General features: G+C 34.4%; 2 protein-coding genes across 2 annotated transcripts; one reads left to right on the top strand and one right to left on the bottom strand.

The window, feature by feature from the left end:
- Nucleotides 1-843: 843 nt before the first annotated feature.
- Nucleotides 844-11,885, bottom strand: LOC149425009 (endothelial lipase-like). The gene is made up of 6 exons (XM_089647174.1): nucleotides 11,780-11,885; nucleotides 8,634-8,793; nucleotides 6,968-7,113; nucleotides 6,137-6,382; nucleotides 2,460-2,796; nucleotides 844-898 (listed from the first exon to the last, which is right to left on the bottom strand). Exons 1-6 carry the CDS (start codon nucleotides 11,883-11,885, stop codon nucleotides 844-846), a joined length of 1,050 nt encoding a protein of 349 aa, XP_089503300.1.
- A 3,716-nt stretch (nucleotides 11,886-15,601) lies between these two features.
- Nucleotides 15,602-19,731, top strand: LOC149425008 (pancreatic lipase-related protein 2-like). Its single transcript, XM_089650905.1, has 6 exons — nucleotides 15,602-15,656; nucleotides 16,251-16,413; nucleotides 17,179-17,327; nucleotides 17,915-18,160; nucleotides 18,718-19,057; nucleotides 19,340-19,731. The coding sequence occupies exons 1-6, from the start codon at nucleotides 15,611-15,613 to the stop codon at nucleotides 19,431-19,433; spliced, it is 1,038 nt and encodes a 345-aa protein (XP_089507031.1). The 5' UTR covers nucleotides 15,602-15,610; the 3' UTR covers nucleotides 19,434-19,731.
- The last annotated feature ends 3,024 nt before the right edge of the window (nucleotides 19,732-22,755 follow it).

Raw genomic sequence — 22,755 nt, 5'->3', positions numbered from 1 at the left:
TCTTAAATCTGGGTAATAGGAAAATATAAATAAATTAGTTAATCAAAAGCTAGAATAACAGTAGGGTATGTATGATACAATGTATTAATGTGCAAAACGTTTTTCAACGATAAAATTAGCGGTAAGCATCAGTTTTTTTTTCTAGACGATGAATTAGAAACTTCCAGAGTGATCCCTCAAGAAAAATTTGAAATTTTAGCAATACAATCATCAGAAATAATCAATTTTCTAGGCGCGATAGGGCAAAGTTGACCTTAGGTCCGTCCATTACGCCAGGCCGAGCACCGAATGTTCTTTTACACGACTTCATTAAATATGTCATTAAGATTCCCACTTTATTTTAGAGATTTGTTGGGGCAAATTCAACCATTGGTTTGTCCAATCAGTAGAGCCGCGCATCGCATATTTTTGTGCACGGCTGTTTAACTTACGTCGTTATGATTCTGGCTTTGGGGTATTATCTCGTCTTAAATAAAATCGTCATTATCAGTTATGTGTTTATTTTTTTACTCTACCTTAAACATACTAGAATACTAGCTAATACATAATTATTATATTCACTATTGATTACCATTGCACTTGATAATATAACAGGTGATTAACTTGGATCATAATATTAATACAGTTAATCATTAATCTGTACATTAATCATATGAACAATATAATATATATATATATATATATAAGTAAATCTTAATTAAATGTAGATAATGATATTTAATATAAGTACTAATATCTACACAGCATTTTATTTAAAATCTAATCTATTTGTGGCACCACTTGGGGTACTCATGAAAAAAAAACCTATTTATTTTATCAGCATAAGATAATAACGATAACGGTCTATTCTTTGATATAGGGCATCTTGTCTTTCGTTTCCAAGTAAAACACTCCAACGCTGCAACAAAATAAAAATATGAATTAGTTGTGAAAAATTAAACTGAATGTTTCACGAAACCCGTCAAGTGTGTTGCAAATAATCATTTATAGATTGTTTGTTCGAGTTTTTTTAGGATTTAGGATTCTAAAAGACTTAGTTATTACGTGGAAGAATTATTGTCGACAATCTTGAGCGAACTTTTCAAATGGTCTTAAGTGTCAGCTACACTACTCGCTTCGACGCTTCGACGAAGTCCTCGACGAAGTTAGCCGAAGTTCGAAGTGCGTGCCCACACACTCGTGCAACTTCGCGAGTAACGCTTCGAGTCCTTTGACTCGGGCGCATTTACCGACAACAATCGGAAGTCGGGCGAAGCGAAGCGAAGTTGCCCGAAGCGAAGTGAAGTTCGTGCCCACACTATCGTATTCGGTCAACTTCGATCAACTTCGCGAGTAGTGTAGCTGGGCTTTTGAAGTTTCCACCACTAAGGCAGATATGTGGGCTGTCAAAAAGTATCATAGCTACGTCCAGACTTAACTAGACGACGCACAGATGCGCTCCCAACTAGCAAATAAATATTGAAAGTAAGCAGTCAAAAAGGCAAAACAAAGGGTACGAAATCAATGGTGACTAAAATAATAAATTCGGGCCTTTCGATCTGAACGATTGGTCATTTTGTTTAATTAAGTTTCCTTTAATGGTATTATTATTATTTCAGTTAGAAATACTGCAGCTGCGAAAATAATATAAATTATTCCATGCGCCAAGCAATTATTTGGGCGGTTGTAAAAAAAATCAAGATATAATAATAGTATATTGTCGCTCACATATCATTTCATACGTACTTTTAACCTTTTGCTCAAATTATGTTGCTATATTATACAAAATATTTAGCGGCGGACTGCCACGGCTCGTGACAAGCGTCATAAAAAGGGAGAAATATTGGTATCCTGAAAACAGCTAATAACCGAAAATAATTATATCGATACAGAAAACTGAGTGATGCCGTCAAAATGGTGGATCATTTGGTGGAAAGTATCGAATAAAATCTTGTAGTCACAATAATTGATTTCATGGACTTGTGCATTGTGTAGTTATTGCGTTGTGCGTTTTAGTCATTGCCAACGGTTAATACGGGCTTTACCTATGCCTCCTTCATAAAAGCCCGACAAAACTGAAAACAAAGATGGCCACTGATCTTAGTCAGAATATATTGAGGATGGTTATTTATTTACTCAAGATCTTATCGCTGATAGCACAGCAGCCACGGAAAATCCAATTAAATTACCGCAAAAACTCATTAAAACTGAACATCTTTAAGAATGATTTCATGAACTTTTGGTCCAATAATGACAAAATTTACATCACATTAAATAAAAAACGCATTATAATAGTAACCATTGTGATAGACAATATTCTCATTCTGTAACTTACGCATTTTGAGTGTTTTTAAAAATCACTGGATAGTCTTTGAAACAAGATGTAAATCCACAAGTAATCGTATGCAAATTTGAATTCCTGTTTACTAAACATATTATTTTTTTATGATATTTGTGTTTTCAAAAATAAACAAAAGTACCTTGGTTTGACGAGTTCTCCTCCCATTTTAAGAGTGCTAAGTTTAGAGCACTTTCCAGCCTCCATTTCTTCATAGTTCTTGCACTGAACAGCCGAGTATCCTCCCCAGGTCAGTGAGTCAGCAAAGAACTCGTAGGACCTGGAGTGAGAGCAGCCAATGCTGAAGAAACTGCAGCCGGGTTGCCTGGCGCCGCCGTTGGGGTAGAAGTCATTGCCACCCACAGGATCCCTCAACCCTAAGTTACCGGCGTTGGTGTGGATGACTTCCACATACTCGGCGTCTGTAGGACGTATGCGGCCGGAAGTCTCACCCCAGAGAGGGTTGGCAGGGTCGAATGCTAAATAAAAAATTGGGTTACTATTTTTATTCTCCCTTAAAGAACCTCAAATTAGTAACTTCTTAAAAAAATCATGTTGGTCTATCAGGAAGTGAAACCGGATTGAGACTTATTAATTAATCAAAACTGGAATCAATGATGAAAGATATCTGACCACCAAATTTTTTCACCAGCTTTATCTATAGTCCTATATAAGTCAGGAAGACGATGGCTGTCTGAAAAGTTGTCTAAACGAGGTGAAGGTAAAACCATATCCTCCGGCAGAAGTCACTGAAGTTTCTAGAGGCGCCTTTTTAGAATACCAATGATGACGTTGGTAATATTTGACGTAGTCCTTCCACTGAAAAAGGGATATTCTTAGGTGTAGAAGGGGAGGGGGGGACTTAGAACGTAAGCAGTGTTTGTTTCATCGTGACCTATTATATCCCCGGATGGTGTGACAAAATAATTAAGGAGTTTTCTTCGTTTTTTTCCATGAAGAAAACCGCCTCCACACATATACATTTTATCATATACTGTAACGTCAAAGAATTGTGCAAGTTTGGATTGCCACGGTAGTGCCTGATTATTGTTTTGTTGAGAGTTTTTCGGGTGGCTGCCCTGCGATCGGTTTGACGGGCGAACAAAAATTACGCGGGTAGGGAGATTGGGAACAATACGCGAGAGGACGATTCCGCGGTGCGCGTGGCGTTAGGCGAGAAAAAATGGAGATTTGAAATTTTGAGAAAAAGATCGCGCGGATACCTTGAACTTATCCTTTGGAGACTTTCCGTTTAAATTTACAAAACACATAACCAACGTTTCGACTCCTGTGTGAGATCGGCCTGTGCTTGTTCGAGTGTTGTGGCTTGAAGAGATGAAAATATACAATCGGTTATTTGGATTAAAAAATGGTTTTATTTGTGAAGCGTAATTCCTTGGAGACTACACTGGATTACCAAGCATGCTGTCGAGGTGACACAAAGATGAATCATCATTGTTCCGTTAAACGTTCAATGGATGCTGTTTAATTGAGGATGGCCTCGCGCACTCCATCAGACGAATCTCTACCCGGCGCAACCTGCTCACCGCTGGCGGAATCTCAAAACACCTTCAGACGTGACAACATGATCAAGGTTCTTCAATGCTTTTACACATTATGTCTTCTTGCCTTAGCCCCATAATAGCCCTGGTGATTGACAAGGGTCCATGCTCATCAGACGCTCATCAGACGCGACATTTTGTGTCACCTCGACTGCATGCTTGGTAATCCAGTGTAGTCTCCAAGGAATTACGCTTCACAAATAAAACCATTTTTTAATCCAAATAACCGATTGTATATTTTCATCTCTTCAAGCCACAACACTCGAACAAGCACAGGCCGATCTCACACAGGAGTCGAAACGTTGGTTATGTGTTTTGTAAATTTAAACGGAAAGTCTCCAAAGGATAAGTTCAAGGTATCCGCGCGATCTTTTTCTCAAAATTTCAAATCTCCATTTTTTCTCGCCTAACGCCACGCGCACCGCGGAATCGTCCTCTCGCGTATTGTTCCCAATCTCAGATTCCGCCAGCGGTGAGCAGGTTGCGCCGGGTAGAGATTCGTCGGATGGAGTGCGCGAGGCCATCCTCAATTAAACAGCATCCATTGAACGTTTAACGGAACAATGATGATTCATCTTTGTGTCACCTCGACAGCATGCTTGGTAAGTGAAATTTTGTCAGGATGCCATCTGGGTTACTTCCTTAGTCATATTTCTTGAGCAAGCAATGTTCATTCGAAGAGAATATGCTGGGTATTTTTTTATATGTAAACCCTGACTCAACAACGATAGACAGGTTTATCTTCTGATTGTAAAACCTCATCTAAAATTCTTGGAATTAAGTTATGTAAACCCTGCTCTGAACATTTTTTTACATCAATTTTGTAATTGATTTAGTGAAGATCTCTTTGAGATTTAGTGGATTTTTATTTTTTTCATTTTTTTATTTTGTTAAGTTCTATTGTTTCAAGTTTTTATCTTAGAATGGTAAATTTGTTTTATATAAACATAGGGAGAGAAAGAGAGTTTAGGTAGTTACTTTATTTATTTTCTGTTAAAAATATATATGTGTTTTTGTTTTCTTCTTAAAAGAATAAAGTGGGAGCTTGAGTTCTCCATACTCACTGGTGTCTCAGAGAGATTGTCTCTCGATAAGTGAGTAAGTGTTTGCGAATCTCATATTAGAGATATAAAAGTGAAGGTACAATCCCCATGTAAATATTGATAATAATATCGGTTGTGCAACACCAATCTGCGAATTGGTTAACTCTTTTCGTTTTCTTGGTTTATAACTTGTTTAGTTTTATGGTTTTCTGTAAAAACTTATTTATTTCTACTAGCTTTGTCTTTTTCGTACATGTGCGGGATAGAAAGGTATTCGCGTGGGTTTTTTGTTTTGTTTTAAGGTAATTTTACTTCACTTCGCGGCGTAAAATTTCCGGGGGTTGCGGGGAATTGTAACGTCAAAGAATTGTGCAAGTTTGGATTGCCACGGTAGTGCCTGATTATTGTTTTGTTGAGAGTTTTTCGGGTGGCTGCCCTGCGATCGGTTTGACGGGCGAACAAAAATTACGCGGGTAGGGAGATTGGGAACAATACGCGAGAGGACGATTCCGCGGTGCGCGTGGCGTTAGGCGAGAAAAAATGGAGATTTGAAATTTTGAGAAAAAGATCGCGCGGATACCTTGAACTTATCCTTTGGAGACTTTCCGTTTAAATTTACAAAACACATAACCAACGTTTCGACTCCTGTGTGAGATCGGCCTGTGCTTGTTCGAGTGTTGTGGCTTGAAGAGATGAAAATATACAATCGGTTATTTGGATTAAAAAATGGTTTTATTTGTGAAGCGTAATTCCTTGGAGACTACACTGGATTACCAAGCATGCTGTCGAGGTGACACAAAGATGAATCATCATTGTTCCGTTAAACGTTCAATGGATGCTGTTTAATTGAGGATGGCCTCGCGCACTCCATCAGACGAATCTCTACCCGGCGCAACCTGCTCACCGCTGGCGGAATCTCAAAACACCTTCAGACGTGACAACATGATCAAGGTTCTTCAATGCTTTTACACATTATGTCTTCTTGCCTTAGCCCCATAATAGCCCTGGTGATTGACAAGGGTCCATGCTCATCAGACGCTCATCAGACGCGACAATACGTTAGGATGCAATGTTAGCATAAGGTATCTTCTTATATTTCTCCTCTGTGTATAAATCTGGAGTAACTTGATTTTTACGGCTCGACATTTGCTTACCTCTGTAATTGACTAGGGACTTGAAAGTTTGTAATAAATTATTAAACCAAGATTCATTACCTGTAACAACAGGAATCTTTCCGCCCTTCACGAGCCTAGCAGCAATAGCCGCCACATGTCCACCCAGGCTGTGCCCCATAAGGTGGAAACTACTGACCGGCGTGCCCTCATCTATGAGCCAGTCTACCAGGTTTGCAACCAACTGACCAACGATCGGCACGTTACTGACACCGGTAGAATAAAGGCCTCCAGCAGCCCTTCCCCAGTCAACAACGATGACGTTAACATCATGGTGCTTGAGATATGCTGAAAAATTAGTCAATTTTTTATTATGGTTTTTTTCATATTAACCCCGCATAGAGGAGCCCATGAGGAAAATATTTTTCCGCAGGGGAGGAAGTTGGAAGAGAAGTTCTGAGAGTTTTTAAGGAAAGGATGAAAAGGAAGTCCTGGGAAGGTAAAAGTATGAGGGTTGGGTAGGAACTAGGGATCAGTGTGTCCAGGAGTGACGGACGAATGATCTATTCCTCCCGCTGCGGCGCAAAGTGACGGGTCTAGAGATGCCAGCTGGAGAGGTCAAAGGGTCTCCACAAACCAAACTCTCCCGATCCGGCACGCCATGCAGTTAAAATCTTACCAACCCTTAATACTTCTTTCCTTCAGAAAAATATCTCCTCTTCCTTTCCTCAAAAATACCCTCCGATCAGCAACATCAAAGATGACATAGGCCCTGAGGGTAATTATTTTCATCAGGGCCTCTTATACGGGACCAATATAAAAAATTACACATTTTAAAATTTTGTATTGGCCACATTTATCAAACATGGTTTGCTCTTGGTGTAAAACCTTTTATAAGTGCCTATTATGGTAGAAATAAATAAAAAAAAATACCATCAACTATGAGGGTGTTGACTGCACTGGAATAATCGCTCATCCACCCGTGAGCAATGATTTTCGTTGGTTTGTTTTTATCGAAGAATAAATCCAAAGCTGCGCTATCACCGGTTTGAATAACCTGTGCGTACTTAGGATTCCAACTGAAACAAATAATCATGTTTACACTATTTATTTTTCGAAACACTGGAAGTTGAGAGCATTACTTAAATTGGGTACTATGTTCACCGAGAAGAAAATATAAGTACAACGCAAACCAGTAAATGTCACAAAAAGAACAATCGAGGGGACACACCGCTTCCCCGCCCTGTTATGAGTAACACACGGTTAATCCTTCAAGGCGCACTACCACAATTCTTTAATTAAATGATACTACTTTTTTATAAAACATTACTCTAGATTCTCTAGAACCTTAAGTGACCTTGCACATCAGGGATTATGGATTAGTATTTATACACTAGTGAATAGTAATTAACAACATGACACTAATATATCTATCTATCTCGGAAATTTCTTCACAGATTGTTAGATATTTTGACACAACGTTACATTCAAATACGCATGTGTTTTTATATACCTATATTTTATTAATGTCACCTGTGACAGGTAAAAACATGTTTTTTTGAAAATCATGTTGGTTGGACGCAACGCGTGGCGGGGTACAGCTAGTAGTGGGAATAATATAACCGTACTGAGAGAACATTGGAGGGACCCACCACTTTTCCGTCCCGGTATAGGTGACTTATTGTCACCCCTTCGGGGCTCTCGCAAGGAAGCTAATTTTTCGATATAAACGACTCTACAATTTCATACAAAGAGAACAATCGAATTTTAATGTGTATACAAACTCAATAAACTAAGTAAGTACCTAAGTAGGCAGAGTGGATGTCACACATCGATTCTTACATGACTCACAACATAACCTGACTCATGTATTTGATTCGCTTGATCGTATTGTGTCTTTCTAGGACGTTGTTAACTTTCTGAATATTTTCCTTAAAATCTTATCTTAGTTTATCCGCTCTAGGTTTTCAAATTCAATCTTGTGAATTAGGCTTTCATCAGCATTCTTTGCGTTCTTGCGGATTCTGTGCAGATCACCTAAGGGATCTCAATTCTGTAGCATTCAGTCTACTTCAATACTGTACTGTCCTTGGTGCTTTTAGAATGTAACAATTGTAAAATAGAAAAATGTTTGTTTTAAGAGCAACTAAAGATCTAATATATATATACGCTACTCTCACTACTTGTTCTCAGAGATTGCATAGCGTGGGGAATGAAACTTGCTATGTCGACCTATTGAACTTTAAAATAAAATTGCTTGCTTTAAAAGGGAATATCTTTGGAGATATGCCATAATCCTTAACTATATCAGTTTGTTATTATGATTAGAACATTTTTATAGCTATTATGTACTTGTTTTCTTTACATAAAAATATTGTATCTTTGAATGTAAAAGCCCAATGGGCATTTAAGTAAATAAATACTAAATATAACTGTTAATGATATAATTAAATAATTTAAAATTTTATATATTTTATAACATATTTAAAAAATATTATTAAGTACGTAAGTAGAACAAATTTTTAAATTGTTTCAATAATTTATCATTATAATGGAGTTCCACCACGAATTGTCAGGATCAAACATATAAATATAATACCTGGTAAATAGCAAATAGGACACACTGTTAGGGGACGCCCTCTTTGGACTAAAATCTGGCTCTTCCAAATCAACCAGGTGCAGGTTTCCATTCCCGTCAGGGAACCAGAAATATCTATCCCCCTCTTCGTACTTTTCTTGGGGAATATATCGAGCGGGGACTGTGGAAACATTTTACAAAATAAATGTAATATAATAATTAATAAACCCCACGAAAAAACCGATCAGATTGGTCAGCTTTGTAACTTGATAAAAACAAAACTTAACCGAGCTGAATATTATATTTACTAAATAATTAATATATGTTTTCTTAACGGTTACTTCGGAAAATTTCTAATGTTCAGTGAATAAAATTCTTAAACTGTTATCGTTTGTATTAGTAAAACTTACCAAAATGCATGAAACCGTCGTAGGTGATTTCGAACGTTTTACTTAAAATTCAAATATCGACTGTGGTTTGGTAAAACCCTTCAAGACCCAAATGAAAATTTTACGGGAGATTACGGGGAAAATCTTGAATTTTGCATGAAAATGGTTTTTTTTTTTTTTTGATATAAAATATTGAAATTCTCTTTTTTATTATAATCGGTTTTATGGCTGCGAAATTTCGTCTAGGGTTTTCTCGAAATAACCTAGGAAATTTCACCTATACATGTTGAAGACTACGTGAAACCACTGAAAAGTGACATTCCCGAAAAATGTGTTTTGAAGGGTTTTACCATAATACAGTCGGCATGCATTTAATATAATACAGTCGGCATGCATTTACCATAATACAGTCGGCATGCATTTAATATAATACAGTCGGCATGCATTTAATATAATACAGTCGGCATGCATTTACCATAATACAGTCGGCATGCATTTAATATAATACAGTCGGCATGCATTAAATATAAATGACCCATTAAAAAATAGTTCTGAAACAATTGAAGGTTAACAAATGTGATGGTATTGTAAGTGTAAAATGTTCTCGTTCTAGTAAACAGTAAATCAAAAATTTGTGTATATTTTCGATTACAGATGTAATAATGAATATTTGTTATGTTAATACTGCGAAAAATTACTAATGTGAATAAATTTATTTTAGCAGTATTTACTGCTTTGATATGTAAAATATTCAATACAAAAAATAAATAACAAGAAAATGATTTAATTAATCCATAACAATTCATATCCCACCTGCAGTCGCGAAACCGATGCTTATGAAAAATAGACAAACTTTCATTTGAAGCATCGTGAAAATTTCTTATTTAAAAAAATACTGAGGGTAAAAGTTAGAGTTGGATTTTTTTTTCTTTTGCACAATAAACAGTTTACTTCTGTTGTGTCTCGATTAACGTTGTTTTATATAGCCAAGGTACTCTGTGGATTTAAGCTTTACTAGATTAAAGTGGACTTAAGATAAAACTGGATATCGGTTAGTAAAATATTTTTCTGTCTTACATACTTGGAAACTACCTTCTAATTCAATGTAAAAGTTCTACATTATTAAGTCGCTTCCATGGTATTCTGAGCTCCCTTTTGAATGGGTCAATAAACGTGTCATTGAATTATTTGCATCGTAATTTGGTATCTTATTAAATATGGTGAAATGCGTGAAATTTAACAGATAAGTATCATAAAACGATTAAATTGCTTTGTTACTTATAAAACTGAACAAACAACGGCTTATGTTTGGATTTGAATTTTATGATCAAATATTAAAATATATATCTGTTTTTACTGTGCCTACCACACGGATAAAACATACTGAGATAAAATATTGCTAATTTATTAAGAATCTTTTCAAATTATTCGTGTTCCTGTAAAAATTGGAACTGCAGGCCTTTGAATGAATCGATATATTTCCTAATAAACTATCAGTAAAACAAGAATGTGTTATGGCGATGTCCGAACACGTTTTTATAAACATTTGAATATTTTCGCATTTCGTCATTATATAATAACAGGAAAAACTCATGAACTGCATGAACACGTGTTCCGATATATTATGAAAGTCCTTATAGTTTATGAATAAATGGCCTGCTATCACATTTTTAACAGGATTTAAAAAAATCTGCAACACTCTTTTTTCTCCGTAAAATCAACCTTTTTCATCACCTTTTCAGATTTTCACCATTTTCCAAAGCAAAAAGTTTAATGTTATGAAGGTTTTTAACACAAAAGTTTTATTTTAATTTTATTTACTATGTATTTAAATGAATAAAGACAAACATTCCCAAGTAATGATTGATTTGACCATATTTATTATCTCACTACTTACATAATAAATATATTTAAAAAATTTATTCCAAATAATTAAGAACTTAGCTTGTAAAAATTAATTCTGTGATGTTTTAGCTTTAGGTCACTCAGCTAAAGTTGAACTTTGAATTTATTCAATTCCCGTCGACGGCATTTATTTTTACTCGGGGGACATTTTCAGTTTGTATTGATATTATAGGCGACTAATTATTGCTTATTATTATTTATTATGCTTTGTGCTATGCATAAAAACCTTGTCTTATAAACATTAGTTTTTAATTAAAAAACAAGAAATTTATTCAATTTTGTATTCTGGAAAACGTATCCGTGCGCCAATGGAAATGAAATACTTTGTACAAACAACTTTTAATCAATAATAATCTATGTTTCAAAGCCAATGGCTTCTTCGACAGGATAATAAAAATTAAAAATATCGACATTTAAAATATCATAAAATAGATATTAAAAAGAAATTTATGTAAAAGCAAAAAAAAACTTACAAACACGTCATGATGGACAGTTTAAAACAATATTAAAACAAAACTAAAAAAAAAATTGTATTTTAAATTTTCCGCATAGTGTCATTAAACACATTCAGTGTAATTGAACTGCACTTTTAAAAATTATATTTCTTCGAATTTTTCGTCGAATTAGGTAGGCATGTACTAGAAAAATCAAATTAACTGCCTTTTAATTTTCATGTTTCCTTTTTTTACATTAACTTCACTCAGGAGACCCCGAGGAAAAAATCCCTAAGGGTCTGTCATCTGCGGGGATGGTGTGTGGAGGGTCTATTTAAAAGAGAGGAAGTTCTGCGAAGAAAAAATGTATGAGGGGTAAGTAGGAATCTGGGGGTCAATGTCTTTAGGAGTGACGTACGTGTGAATTCATTCCTCTCACATCGGTGCAAGGCGATGGATCGAGAGTGTCCAGCTGGTGAGGTAAAGGGGTTTCTCCACCAGTCTCTCCCTATCCAGCCCACAACGCAGCAGGTGTGCAAACGCATTCGGCGCCAAGACCTAGACAAACCTCACCCCACGAACCAGGGGACCACCAAACGTAGCAAACTGTTCAGAGTGACCTATGACGGGGATGTTGGAAATCCAATAAATTGATCTCGGGGTGGCGGTACCCAAACCCACACCATAAATTCTGTTTGTAATTTAAAAATGTAAAGTTATTAAAAATGTAAAGTTTTTAAAAATGTAAAGTTATTAAAAATGTAAAGTTATTAAAAATGTTAAGTTATTAAAAAATCATTCAACAACCTCTCGGACTGGAAGTGGTCTATTCAAAACTAGACAAAGTGAATATAATTCACATAGAATTTTTTTTTTGAATTCATATCCAATAAAAAAATCGTTAAAATGTTTGATATTCTCAGTATCCCCCTTGTGAGAGGAAACACCATAATTTACCTGATCTACATATTATACAGGTGTTCAACTCCCCCATAGCTATAATGCTTTGGGACTATTGGTCATTTGGTTACGTCTACTATAATATAAAATCTTTTGGAAAAATCTTCCCCAATTAATGCTGAAACGAAATCACAAAATCTTAGGTCTTATGATTGATAACCCAAATTTAAATAAATCTTTAAATTATTGTATCTATTAAATGGTAATCTTCAAAAAATTTATAAATACAAGATTTCATATGCACGGAGTTAAACGATAAAGAAACAAGAAATTTGAAAACATTAAAATCCATAAATCGAATGGTATCTTGGTGAGCATATTTTAATGATTGTCATTTTTATTGGTTTTTCCACAATTCCGGTCATATTAACTTCTTAATTACCTATTATAAAGATAGTATATTATCAGTGCTACAGCAAGGTAGTAAGTACTATGTATTTCATTAAATAAAAAATGCCGGCAATATTATTTTATTCAATAAATGCACTCATTTCTTTAAAATGACAATACAGTGCATCTTTATAATTTACACTTGAAAATATGTTTATTTAAAATAAAATAGTACTGTTTGCGTTACTTCATTTAAATCAAAGATAAATAATAATATTCTAATACGAAGATCCGATAAGAAAGTGATAAACCACGGAATGCTTTTGAACGAGTCACGTTCGCGCGCTAAATGCGTTCCAATTTCTCCAAGCCCGAGTGACACTCGCCGGTTTTGACCCGCAGCGTTCTATTTTTAGCTAAGCTCGTCAAAATTTAGCGATGTATTTTAGACAGTTTGAATTCGCCCGCAGTTTGCCTCAGAGATCAACGTGTTTTTGAGATGCTTATTTCATTTTTATTATATTGTTTTCAAATTTTTATATATGTATGAATGCATCGTTTTATTAAACCTGTTTTTTTTAAATACTTTTTATAAAAAAAAACAAGCATAAAATGTTTAGGGGCACATCTTTTTCTGATGTCTATGGGACACAGATAATAATGCAGTAGTTGGATGGAGAATTGGAGAAAATGATTCAATTACAATTTAACAAAAATGGTAGGTACTATAAAAATCTGGCTGGCATCAGAAATATTTGTAATCTAACAATGACGATTCGTCAAATTGATCAATGTTTAATAATTACATGAATATTCAAAACACACCACGTCAACTTCAAAATAAAATCATTCTCAGTCATACACCAAATATATTTTGTGGGATGATTGTAAAGATTTTAATTATCAGTGATTAATCAAATATCGGGTATGATTGATGTTTAAATTGACTTTACGGAAGAACCCCACACCTGCCAAACAATTAGAATTTTTGAAAATAATATTTTTTAAAAAAGAATTTATATTGCGGACACTAAATAGCCCAATTCTGCACCCGCCGGAAAATAAAATATTCAATCAATGAAGACAAAATTAGCTACTCTTAAACAAAAAATGTAAGACAGAAAAGACTAGGAATCGAACCCAAGACATCTCTTAATATTGAGCCTATTCGACCATATCAATTAACGTCATTTTTACATGTTTCATATTTTGTCTGAGAGCTATCAACATTATCTTAAGTTTTAAAACGCATTTTTACTCAATAATGCAGAATAAGTAGCGTCTTGGATAAATATATCCATTTGTATTAAATTTGCGAAATCTATTGACTTTTTCTACAGTTCTAGGATGAATATTTTTTTTATTTTTAGAATAATTGAGTTAAACCTCCAATTATAATCGAATAAATGTCTTCAACGATTAAATAAAATAATTTGTGATTTTACTCATTAAGTTATTCCAAAAAGAAAATATTCACCAAGCAAGGATGTAAAATGTAATTAAAAATTGTTTTTATTTTTGCAATAATGTGTGTATTTCTATCCAACTTGTTAAATTGTTACCGATCTAAATATTCTATTCTATTAAAAAAATATATAAATGTCGATTCCAATACCGATACGCATTGATAGGCAGATATCTTATGCTACGTATACATCTGCGAACCGAACTGCCGAAATGAGCCTCAACTTATTGGAAAGAAACGAAGCAACCGCAAATGGCGCGAAACGCCGCTTGCAGTTGATTGATTCCTTTCCCGTAATTCGTGGTACGTTCCGTGTTCCGGTTCATGTACGTAATGTATACGTACCTTTAGGGTGAGTACCGTCTCCTGTCGTTCTGTTTTTTTTTTTATCTGGATCCCTCTTCTCCTCTCTGCATTGTGTTTCCTGTTTATGTTCTAGTTCTAGGTTTTGGGCAGTATTAACTTTCATTATCCTCTTAGTTAGGCTTATCTGCCACAACTTTTCCGACGTGTCTCCCAGTTTGTATTAACAACTATTAAACCCTAAGACTTGGGTAAATAATATCATTTTTTTTCTTTGGAGTATTTCCTGATTATCTTTAAAGCAGGTCAGGCTTGTTAGGAAACTTTTTAGGATTTCTTAATGCATATAAAATATATTTGTACAACCCAACGAACTGTGGTTGGACGATAACAGTTTTCATTTGTTGACTTCTACAAGCATACGTCAACATACGTTTATTGATCTTGAGATTATAAGACATCTACTACATGGAGGCATTGAGTAGAGTAGATACGTTATCAAACAATAACAACATTTCTGCATTTCTGTAATCAAATTATAAATCGGGCAGAAAGGTTTTCACAGTTACCGATTGTGTTCTTTTATTAGTAAGATATATATTGAAAAAATAGACTTTTATTTTTTTTTATATTATACAAACAAACAGTACATGATTTACAGAGATGAAACAATATGCAAGAATAAGATATTTCATGTTGGGTACCGATGATATGTTTCCTTGTAATGTCTGCTAAGTGGTATGTTTATTCCTTAATTACCAGATGACGTGTGTAGTTTATAGGTGTGTGTGTGATGTGTGTAATATATGTGTGAGTGTTTTTTGTGTGTGTCTGTATGTATGCGCATTGAATAGTTTAAATTATTGACATTATGCCACGTTTGAATTTGGGCAGTGAATCCGAAAAACTTTTAATGTTAGAGTTTAGACAAATATTATTTAGAGTATGTATTACTCTGTAATAGCGTGTATATATACTTGCAAGCTGTCGTTTGCGGTTGTATCATTCCTTTTCTATGATTTGTGGTTCGGCTCGCGGTTTGGCTAAATTTTAGTCGACATAATCTTCGATCCCATATCGATTATTCTACAGACTGTTCTCGAAAGGGTCAATATGTATAAATTATTGTATAACAGAACAGATAAACTTTGGGTATACGTTATTATTTTATATAAATTGCGACTAAAGGGCTTTGATATTCAATTTATCGAAATGAATGGAAGAATTGTGTTTTGTTTTGTGGTAGCTACTTTTGTAGGTAAGTGTGTTCAAATTGTGTATGTTTTATTTATTTATTTTTAAATAAATTTATTTCAATTTATTTTTTGTTTTCGTGAATTTTTGAATTAATGAATGAACAAGAGAATGAAAATCTTGGAAGCGGAAATTAACTCCCCTCCCTCCATCCGATTGAGCTGAAACTTGGTACATAGACTCGTTTTCAATGACAATGTATTCCATTAAATTTTGGTGGTGATCATATTTGAAACTGAACGTTTTTAGAGTCTATAAAAATAAATTTTAAATTACCTACTTGTTTTCTTAAGTAATTTAACCGTTCTTTCATAATTAATTTTATTCTTAGTATTTTTCATTTTTGTTGTAATAAATTAACTTTGAGTTGTTTTCCAGCTATGCAAATCGCTATTTTACAAAAAAACGCGCTGTGACATTCTGTGAATAAATATTTCATCATCTCAAAATCCCTACATACCGTGCTTAAATTATAGTTTTTTTGTTGAAATCAACATCTGCTTATTTTCTCAAGATCTCTCAAGCATACATCATTATACTCAACTATCAGTATACTCTTTATTTAGAGTTTTCTGAAATGTCAGCTTTACGATTTCAGCCTGCAGTCACGCAGTACCTGTAGACCAGGAGGGGGACAGATATATGTGGATTCCCGATGGGCAAGGAGTAATGCACTATATAGATCTGCAAGATGATTCTGAACTCGAATCAATTCCGAGATTTGATCCTGATCAGGATATTATATATCTTCTGTTTACGAGGTGAGATAGAAAGTTGCATTTGGCACCTGTTCCTAGCACCACGTTTTAAGTTACACTCCACCCGTCTTACCCATAATATATAATATGGAGGGATAGGAACAGGTGTCACGCGTATGCCAGCCGTAATACCGCAGTATTTTAAACTGTCCTACCCCCAGGATAAGGGATTAAGATCACTATGGTATTAAGACAGAAATCGCGGAATTTTTGTTAAAAATCTGTTTGCTTTTACAAATATTGATCGGTCGCACAATTAAAATGTAAAAAAGTAGTAAAACCCATTGGCAGCACTATCAGACGATTTACTAAAGCAAAAATGGAACGCATAATCGAATTGGCCAAATTTCAAAGCAATTCAAAGCCGACCGGATCGATTAGATCGCAAATGTCATATGAAAAAACGTTAGTAAAAAAAGTTAGTAACTTAACGCGAAATGAAAAAAATTTCTGTGTTCTTTAGGATTGAAACAAAGTGGTGTCAGTCTAAAAAAATCTAGCATGATTATTATTATGAGTAAATGTTTTAACCTGAGCAGTATAAGTATCCTCCTCACCGTATAGCCATACCAGCGCTGCATACAAGATTACTCGTATAACCGTTTTAAAATAAAACCGTTTCCATATCTAACTTCACGTGCTTTGAAAATAACTTTATTTTTAAACTTAAATCTGAATTATGCTGAGAATTATTTGTGAATGGTAGGTATTTAGGAAAATTAATATAGTTTTAAGTAACTCACTGGTTTAATCTTGATCTTCACACAGAAAAAATCCAACCGAGGGACAAGTCATCAAAAGGGGTGATTTGGAAAGTCTTTCGTCATCCAATTTCGATGTGAATAAGCCAGTAAAATTCACAATCCATGGATGGACAGAAGATCGAAATTCCGGAACCAATATTGTTATAACCGAAGGTAATAAAATGTGAATCATACCTCCCTAGTTTCCCTACGTAACTCTTATGAGCTTCCCCAGCTTCACAGTTTTCCGATAGATATATAGCCTTTCATAGGCTATGTGAGCTCTTTTCTTATCATTAAATAATGCATTTTACTTTTTGTATTATCACAATATTTTATTCGCAAGAAGGTTTCTTTGCAAGTGTTACTTTTATGTTGGCAGATACGAATCAAATAATGATTATAGGTAAAACCAAATTATTCATCCCCTAGAAAACTCTTGATAAAATACTCATGGCCATTATCGAAGAAACAAATATTTAGGCTCTAGTCAGAGAAATTGTTATTATTTATTGTATCTTTTTTTCTGAAACTTTAAAAGAATTTTCTATTTCTGTGGCTTGTCTTAATTTCTTATTGATTCGCGGATTTTTTATGGGATCACATCGTAAGAGTCCCAATTGCTTCCAACCGTCTGTATCTAGTGAGACTACTGCACCCCCCATTGCTGTATGTTGTAGCTGAAAGGAGTAGGTAAGGGAAAGAGATGCGGAAGTGGAAAATATCTGTTATCTTTCTAATAATAATAATTCTTTTTCTAGCATTCCTGAACGTAATGGACGTGAACATGATCACTGTGGACTGGTCAGTCGGTTCCCAGGCGACCTACTTGCAGGCTGTGAGGAACGTCCTGACCGCCGGTGAATCCGTAGCGGGTTTCGTAGATTGGCTGAATACCGCCGGGGTACCCTTCTCGGATATACACCTCTTGGGGCACAGCCTCGGTGGGCAGATGGTCGGCATTGTGGGCAGATCCTGTAAGCAAGGACAAGTCGAATACATTACCTGTAAGTTCAACACTTTTTTATGTGAATCCGCACAAGAGCAGTCCATTACTCCCTATTAACCGGAGCCATTTAGATTTTGTTTTATGGCTGAAGACTGAGAGGAAGGATATAAGGCTTGAAATTTTGATCAACTAGTTTTTTAAATATTTTTTCACCAAAAAAATCTCTAGTTAATTTAGTTCACATTCCTCAATCTTTTTTTTCCTCCTAATACTGAATTACGATGATTTTTACTCCAGCTCGCTCTCCGGCGGAATGAATAAGACGACACTCACCCCAAGTGCATACGTTTAGTATCGCCCTGGTGTAAAATCCCCATTCAGAATTGAAACGTCTTTGAAATTGTTTAAGCCATATTTCGAAACCAGATCGGAATAGCCAGATACTTCCCCACTTTCCTCCTCCCACATCTCTTTCCCCTCTCCATTATCTTCAGCCTCACAACATACCCCAAGTGAAGATACCATAGACTCAATGACTCAATGAATACTTGATATCGGTTAATGATATGCCCCTTTCTGATCCCATGTTTAGATTGCTTTAACAATAAATTTCAGCTTTAGACCCAGCCTTCCCATCTTGGTCCGCCACTAGCTCAAGGATAAGGAAGACTGACGGTTTGTACGTGGAGCTGATCCACAGCTGCGCAGGAGTTATGGGAATGCTAGATGCAGTTGGCCACAATGACTTCTACCCCAACGCCGCCAAACACCCCATGCCTGGGTGCGACGTGGCTCTGTGCTCCCACGAGAGGTCCAGAGAATACTTTGCATTCTCCCTGGAGAATGAGTATTTCGTAGGAACCGAATGCCTTTCTCAAACGGAGGCTTTAGCTGGAGTTGAAAACTGCACTGGAAACCGAACGCTGTATTTGGGCGGATCTAGAATCAAACCAGAGTAAGAACACCTACTTTATAGCTTTTGTATCAAGAAGATTTTTTTTTATAAATAAATTTTAGATTTTTAAAATATTTTTTTCTATGAGTAGAGCTTAGATAAGTAAATTGTCCGCAACAAAGATTACGTACACCATATAGCAGCAATTTTTGTTATTGTTTGTAGAAGCAGTTATTGAAGATGTTTATAACCTATTAGTGGCGTTTTAATGTTTGGGATATAAAAAGTATAAAAATAAAAATATTATAAAAATATAAAAAGTATTCCAAATTTTTTTTTCAGGATGGGAATATTTGCTTTGAACACAGGTGCTGAGCGTCCATACTACCAAACGAAAAAGATCTGCAACAATGACAAATTCGTGGATATTCTGTAATTATTTTAAACAAGATAACCTGTCTAGGTTGATTTACTTAACACCTCCGTGAAAAGTCCGTGTATCTTTAGGTAGTACTAAAAGTATATAAGGTCACGATATGTAGAATTAAAAAAAAAATAGTAACAGATAATAGGATTTTTAATTATATAAATATTTTTCAAATTATTTATTAAATATTTTCTCTATGTATGTCATGCTTTTTTGTATAATTACTAACAACAATTCGGATCAAAATATCAAACACTTGTTGAAAAGTCAATGTTGGTTCTGGAGGTATGCTTATATTTATTTTTAAATAATGTGGTCAAAAATAAATAAAAAAGTGTGCTATATTCTAAACATGTTTTTGTTTAACCAAGCTAGTATGGCTTGGTGCTGCCAGTTTCCAGGAAGAAAATAGCAACCCTGAAAAAAGAATTGTTTTTAATGAAATTTCGTAAGTAATTTATTATTTAACATTTGTGTAATTGACCATTCCATCTCTGGTTGATCCCAAACTTCACCCATCATCATTCATCCACTTACACATCATATTTTCTCTCCTAACACTCCTTTCTTCATCCATCCGCTGTGGATGCTTAAACTTATTCAGTTGCGACAATACTGTTGTTGAGTGAAGACGTCTGCTCTGTGATATTCCACTATTTACTACTTGTAGTATTCACAACAATAAATTTGTACCTACTATATTACACTTTGTTTACCAGTGAGCATAAAGTCTGTGGGGTGACCATCTTTAATTTGTGAGTCACATTATTATAATTATATACAATGCCTAACAATCAGAATCTAGTGCAAACTAGATCAAAAGCATTGGATTCTCCATGTAATGAGGATCAATTTGGAAAAAAATTTTAATACATGGATAAAAAAATGGACGATTTTAAGCAACAAGTTTTTGCCAAAATTGAACTCGTATCGAGTACTTTGAAAAAAATCTTGAATCGGAGATTTCCGATATAAGAAAAAGTATTGAATTTATCAGTAAACAATATGATGAAATAACTATGAATATTAGAAACATGATGCAATTAAAAAAAAAATTGATTACTTAAAAAACGTAAATTCTATCTAAGCTTTAAAAATTAAACATTTAGAAATTCGTGTAGCTGAAATGGAACAACAAAACATAAGCTATAATTTTGCTGAATTGTCCGAGGTAGAAACTTTGATGGGAGAAAATTCTGTGGAAACCGTTGTAAGATTTATAAAACAACTTGAAATTCCGATTGAACAAGGTAGAATCAATAAAATTACTCAATATCCTGATAAATCTATCAACAAACCTGGAGCTCAGAGGATGATCATTCATTTCAAAGATGACAAGTCCCAATCTGAATTTCTTAACGCACGCAAAAAAATTAAGCAATTGAAGGACTGTAAAGTATTCATTGGTGAAGTTTTATCCTCTTATTCAAAAAATCTTCTTTTGAAAACGAAACAAAAAGCAAAAGAAGCTAAGTTTCAATTTGTATGGTTTCGTAACAATAAAATTTGTGTGAAAAAGAACCCGGAACAATCCTCAAGAGTTCTAATCATTAAACACGCGGATGACTGGTGTCAATTGTCTTTATCATCACTCAGAGACTGTCATTTTTATCTAAAAAAATAAATTAAATGGATGATATTTACAACATAATTGATTTGGCTGACAATAATGAACCTAACATAACATTAGAAGATTCACATTCTTGCAAAAATTATTTGAGTTGTTCAAAATTTTCTTTATTGTGCATGAATATTAGAAGTTTAAGCAAAAATTTTGATGAAATTGTTACCATGCTTGATTGCATTAATCATCGTCTAGAAGTACTAGTCTTCACAGAAGCTTGGCTGGGCAGTTTGATTAATATGCCTATCATTCCTGAGTATATAGTCTACAATACAAAGATGAACTATTTGCAAAATGATGGAGTAGCTATCTATATAAAGCAAAACATTCAGGTAACTGTTGAGAAAAATTTTCTCCCCAATGCCAACTGCTTAAAAATGCAATTTTCCAATACAATATGTTTAATAGCTATATATCGGTCTCCATCTCAGACTAATATAGATAACTTTCTCGATTCATTGGATGAATTGCTTGACTCTGTATCCTTGCAATATAAGGAGATTATATTATGTGGGGACTTAAATATTGATGCTCTAGATTTGAAGAACATAAAAACACAAAAATATCTATCACTTCTGGCATTTCATGGTATTAAGCCCAAAATAAACTCACCAACAAGAGTAACTCTTAACAAATTAAGTTGCATCGATCATATTATGGCGAAATAAAAATTAAAACCACAGGGAGCAGCTTTTACTACTGATGAAGTTTATGAGCTTAACTCTTTAAAATATTTCAAATAATAATGGAAAACCAAAATTTATTGTTGACAACAACCTTTTGGAGACTAAATTTAAGGAGGAATTCTGGGATACAGTACTATCTACGAAAAACATCAATCTGGCAACAGATAATTTCATTGAATGTTTGAAAACTCATGTGCAAAGTTGTACGTCAGTAAAAATTGAGAAACATTATAGAAAATATCTGAAACCATGGATAAATGTTGGAATAATCAAATGCCTCAGAACACGTGATAAATTGCTCAATAAATGTGGAAGTTAAATCTAAAACAAAGAACTGTTGGAATACTATGAAAGATATCGGAATTAGTGTACAAAGATAATACGAAAAACAAAACAAGCATACTACTGAAGAAAATTGGATGAAATCAATGGTAACATTAAACAACAGTGGAAGATTATAAAGGAGGCTTTCAACCTACAAAAGGAACAAACTACCATAAAAATTGAAAATTAACAATATTATTACTTCAATGGAAGAGAGTCCAAATACAATTACTAATCATATAAATAACTTCTTCAGTGACATTGGTCCAAGCTTGGCTAATAATTTGTGCAGTGCTAATAAAACTAGGTAGATGTGTCTTGTGAATGATTTTAAATCTGAACATCACGTTACAAGGGACAATTTTTATTTTAATCCAACTAGCATTTCTGAAGTCACAAATGTGATAAATGATTTAAAAATGTCTTTCTCGTGCGGTATTGATTCTTTAAGTGTTATGGTGTATAAAATGCATGTATCCGAATTAGCTGGTCCACCTCACTTGTAAATATTAGCTTCGAGAGTAGGATGTTCCCTTCTCATTGTTAGAAAGCTAAAGTAATTCCCCCTTTTAAAGGTGGAGATCATCTAGATGTCAATAATTACAGACCTATATCCTTACTCAATACTCTTTCAAAAGTAATAGAGAGATTGGCTAAGTCGAGATTGGTATCATTCTTAGAAACATATAATACACTC

This window comes from Hesperophylax consimilis, chromosome 3, assembly GCF_061612785.1.
Source record: "Hesperophylax consimilis isolate HC1 chromosome 3, BYU_Hcon_1.0, whole genome shotgun sequence".
NCBI classification, from domain to species: Eukaryota; Metazoa; Arthropoda; class Insecta; order Trichoptera; family Limnephilidae; genus Hesperophylax; species Hesperophylax consimilis.
Note: the sequence above shows the minus strand (reverse complement) of the source record. Positions and strands in the feature narration are given on the sequence as shown.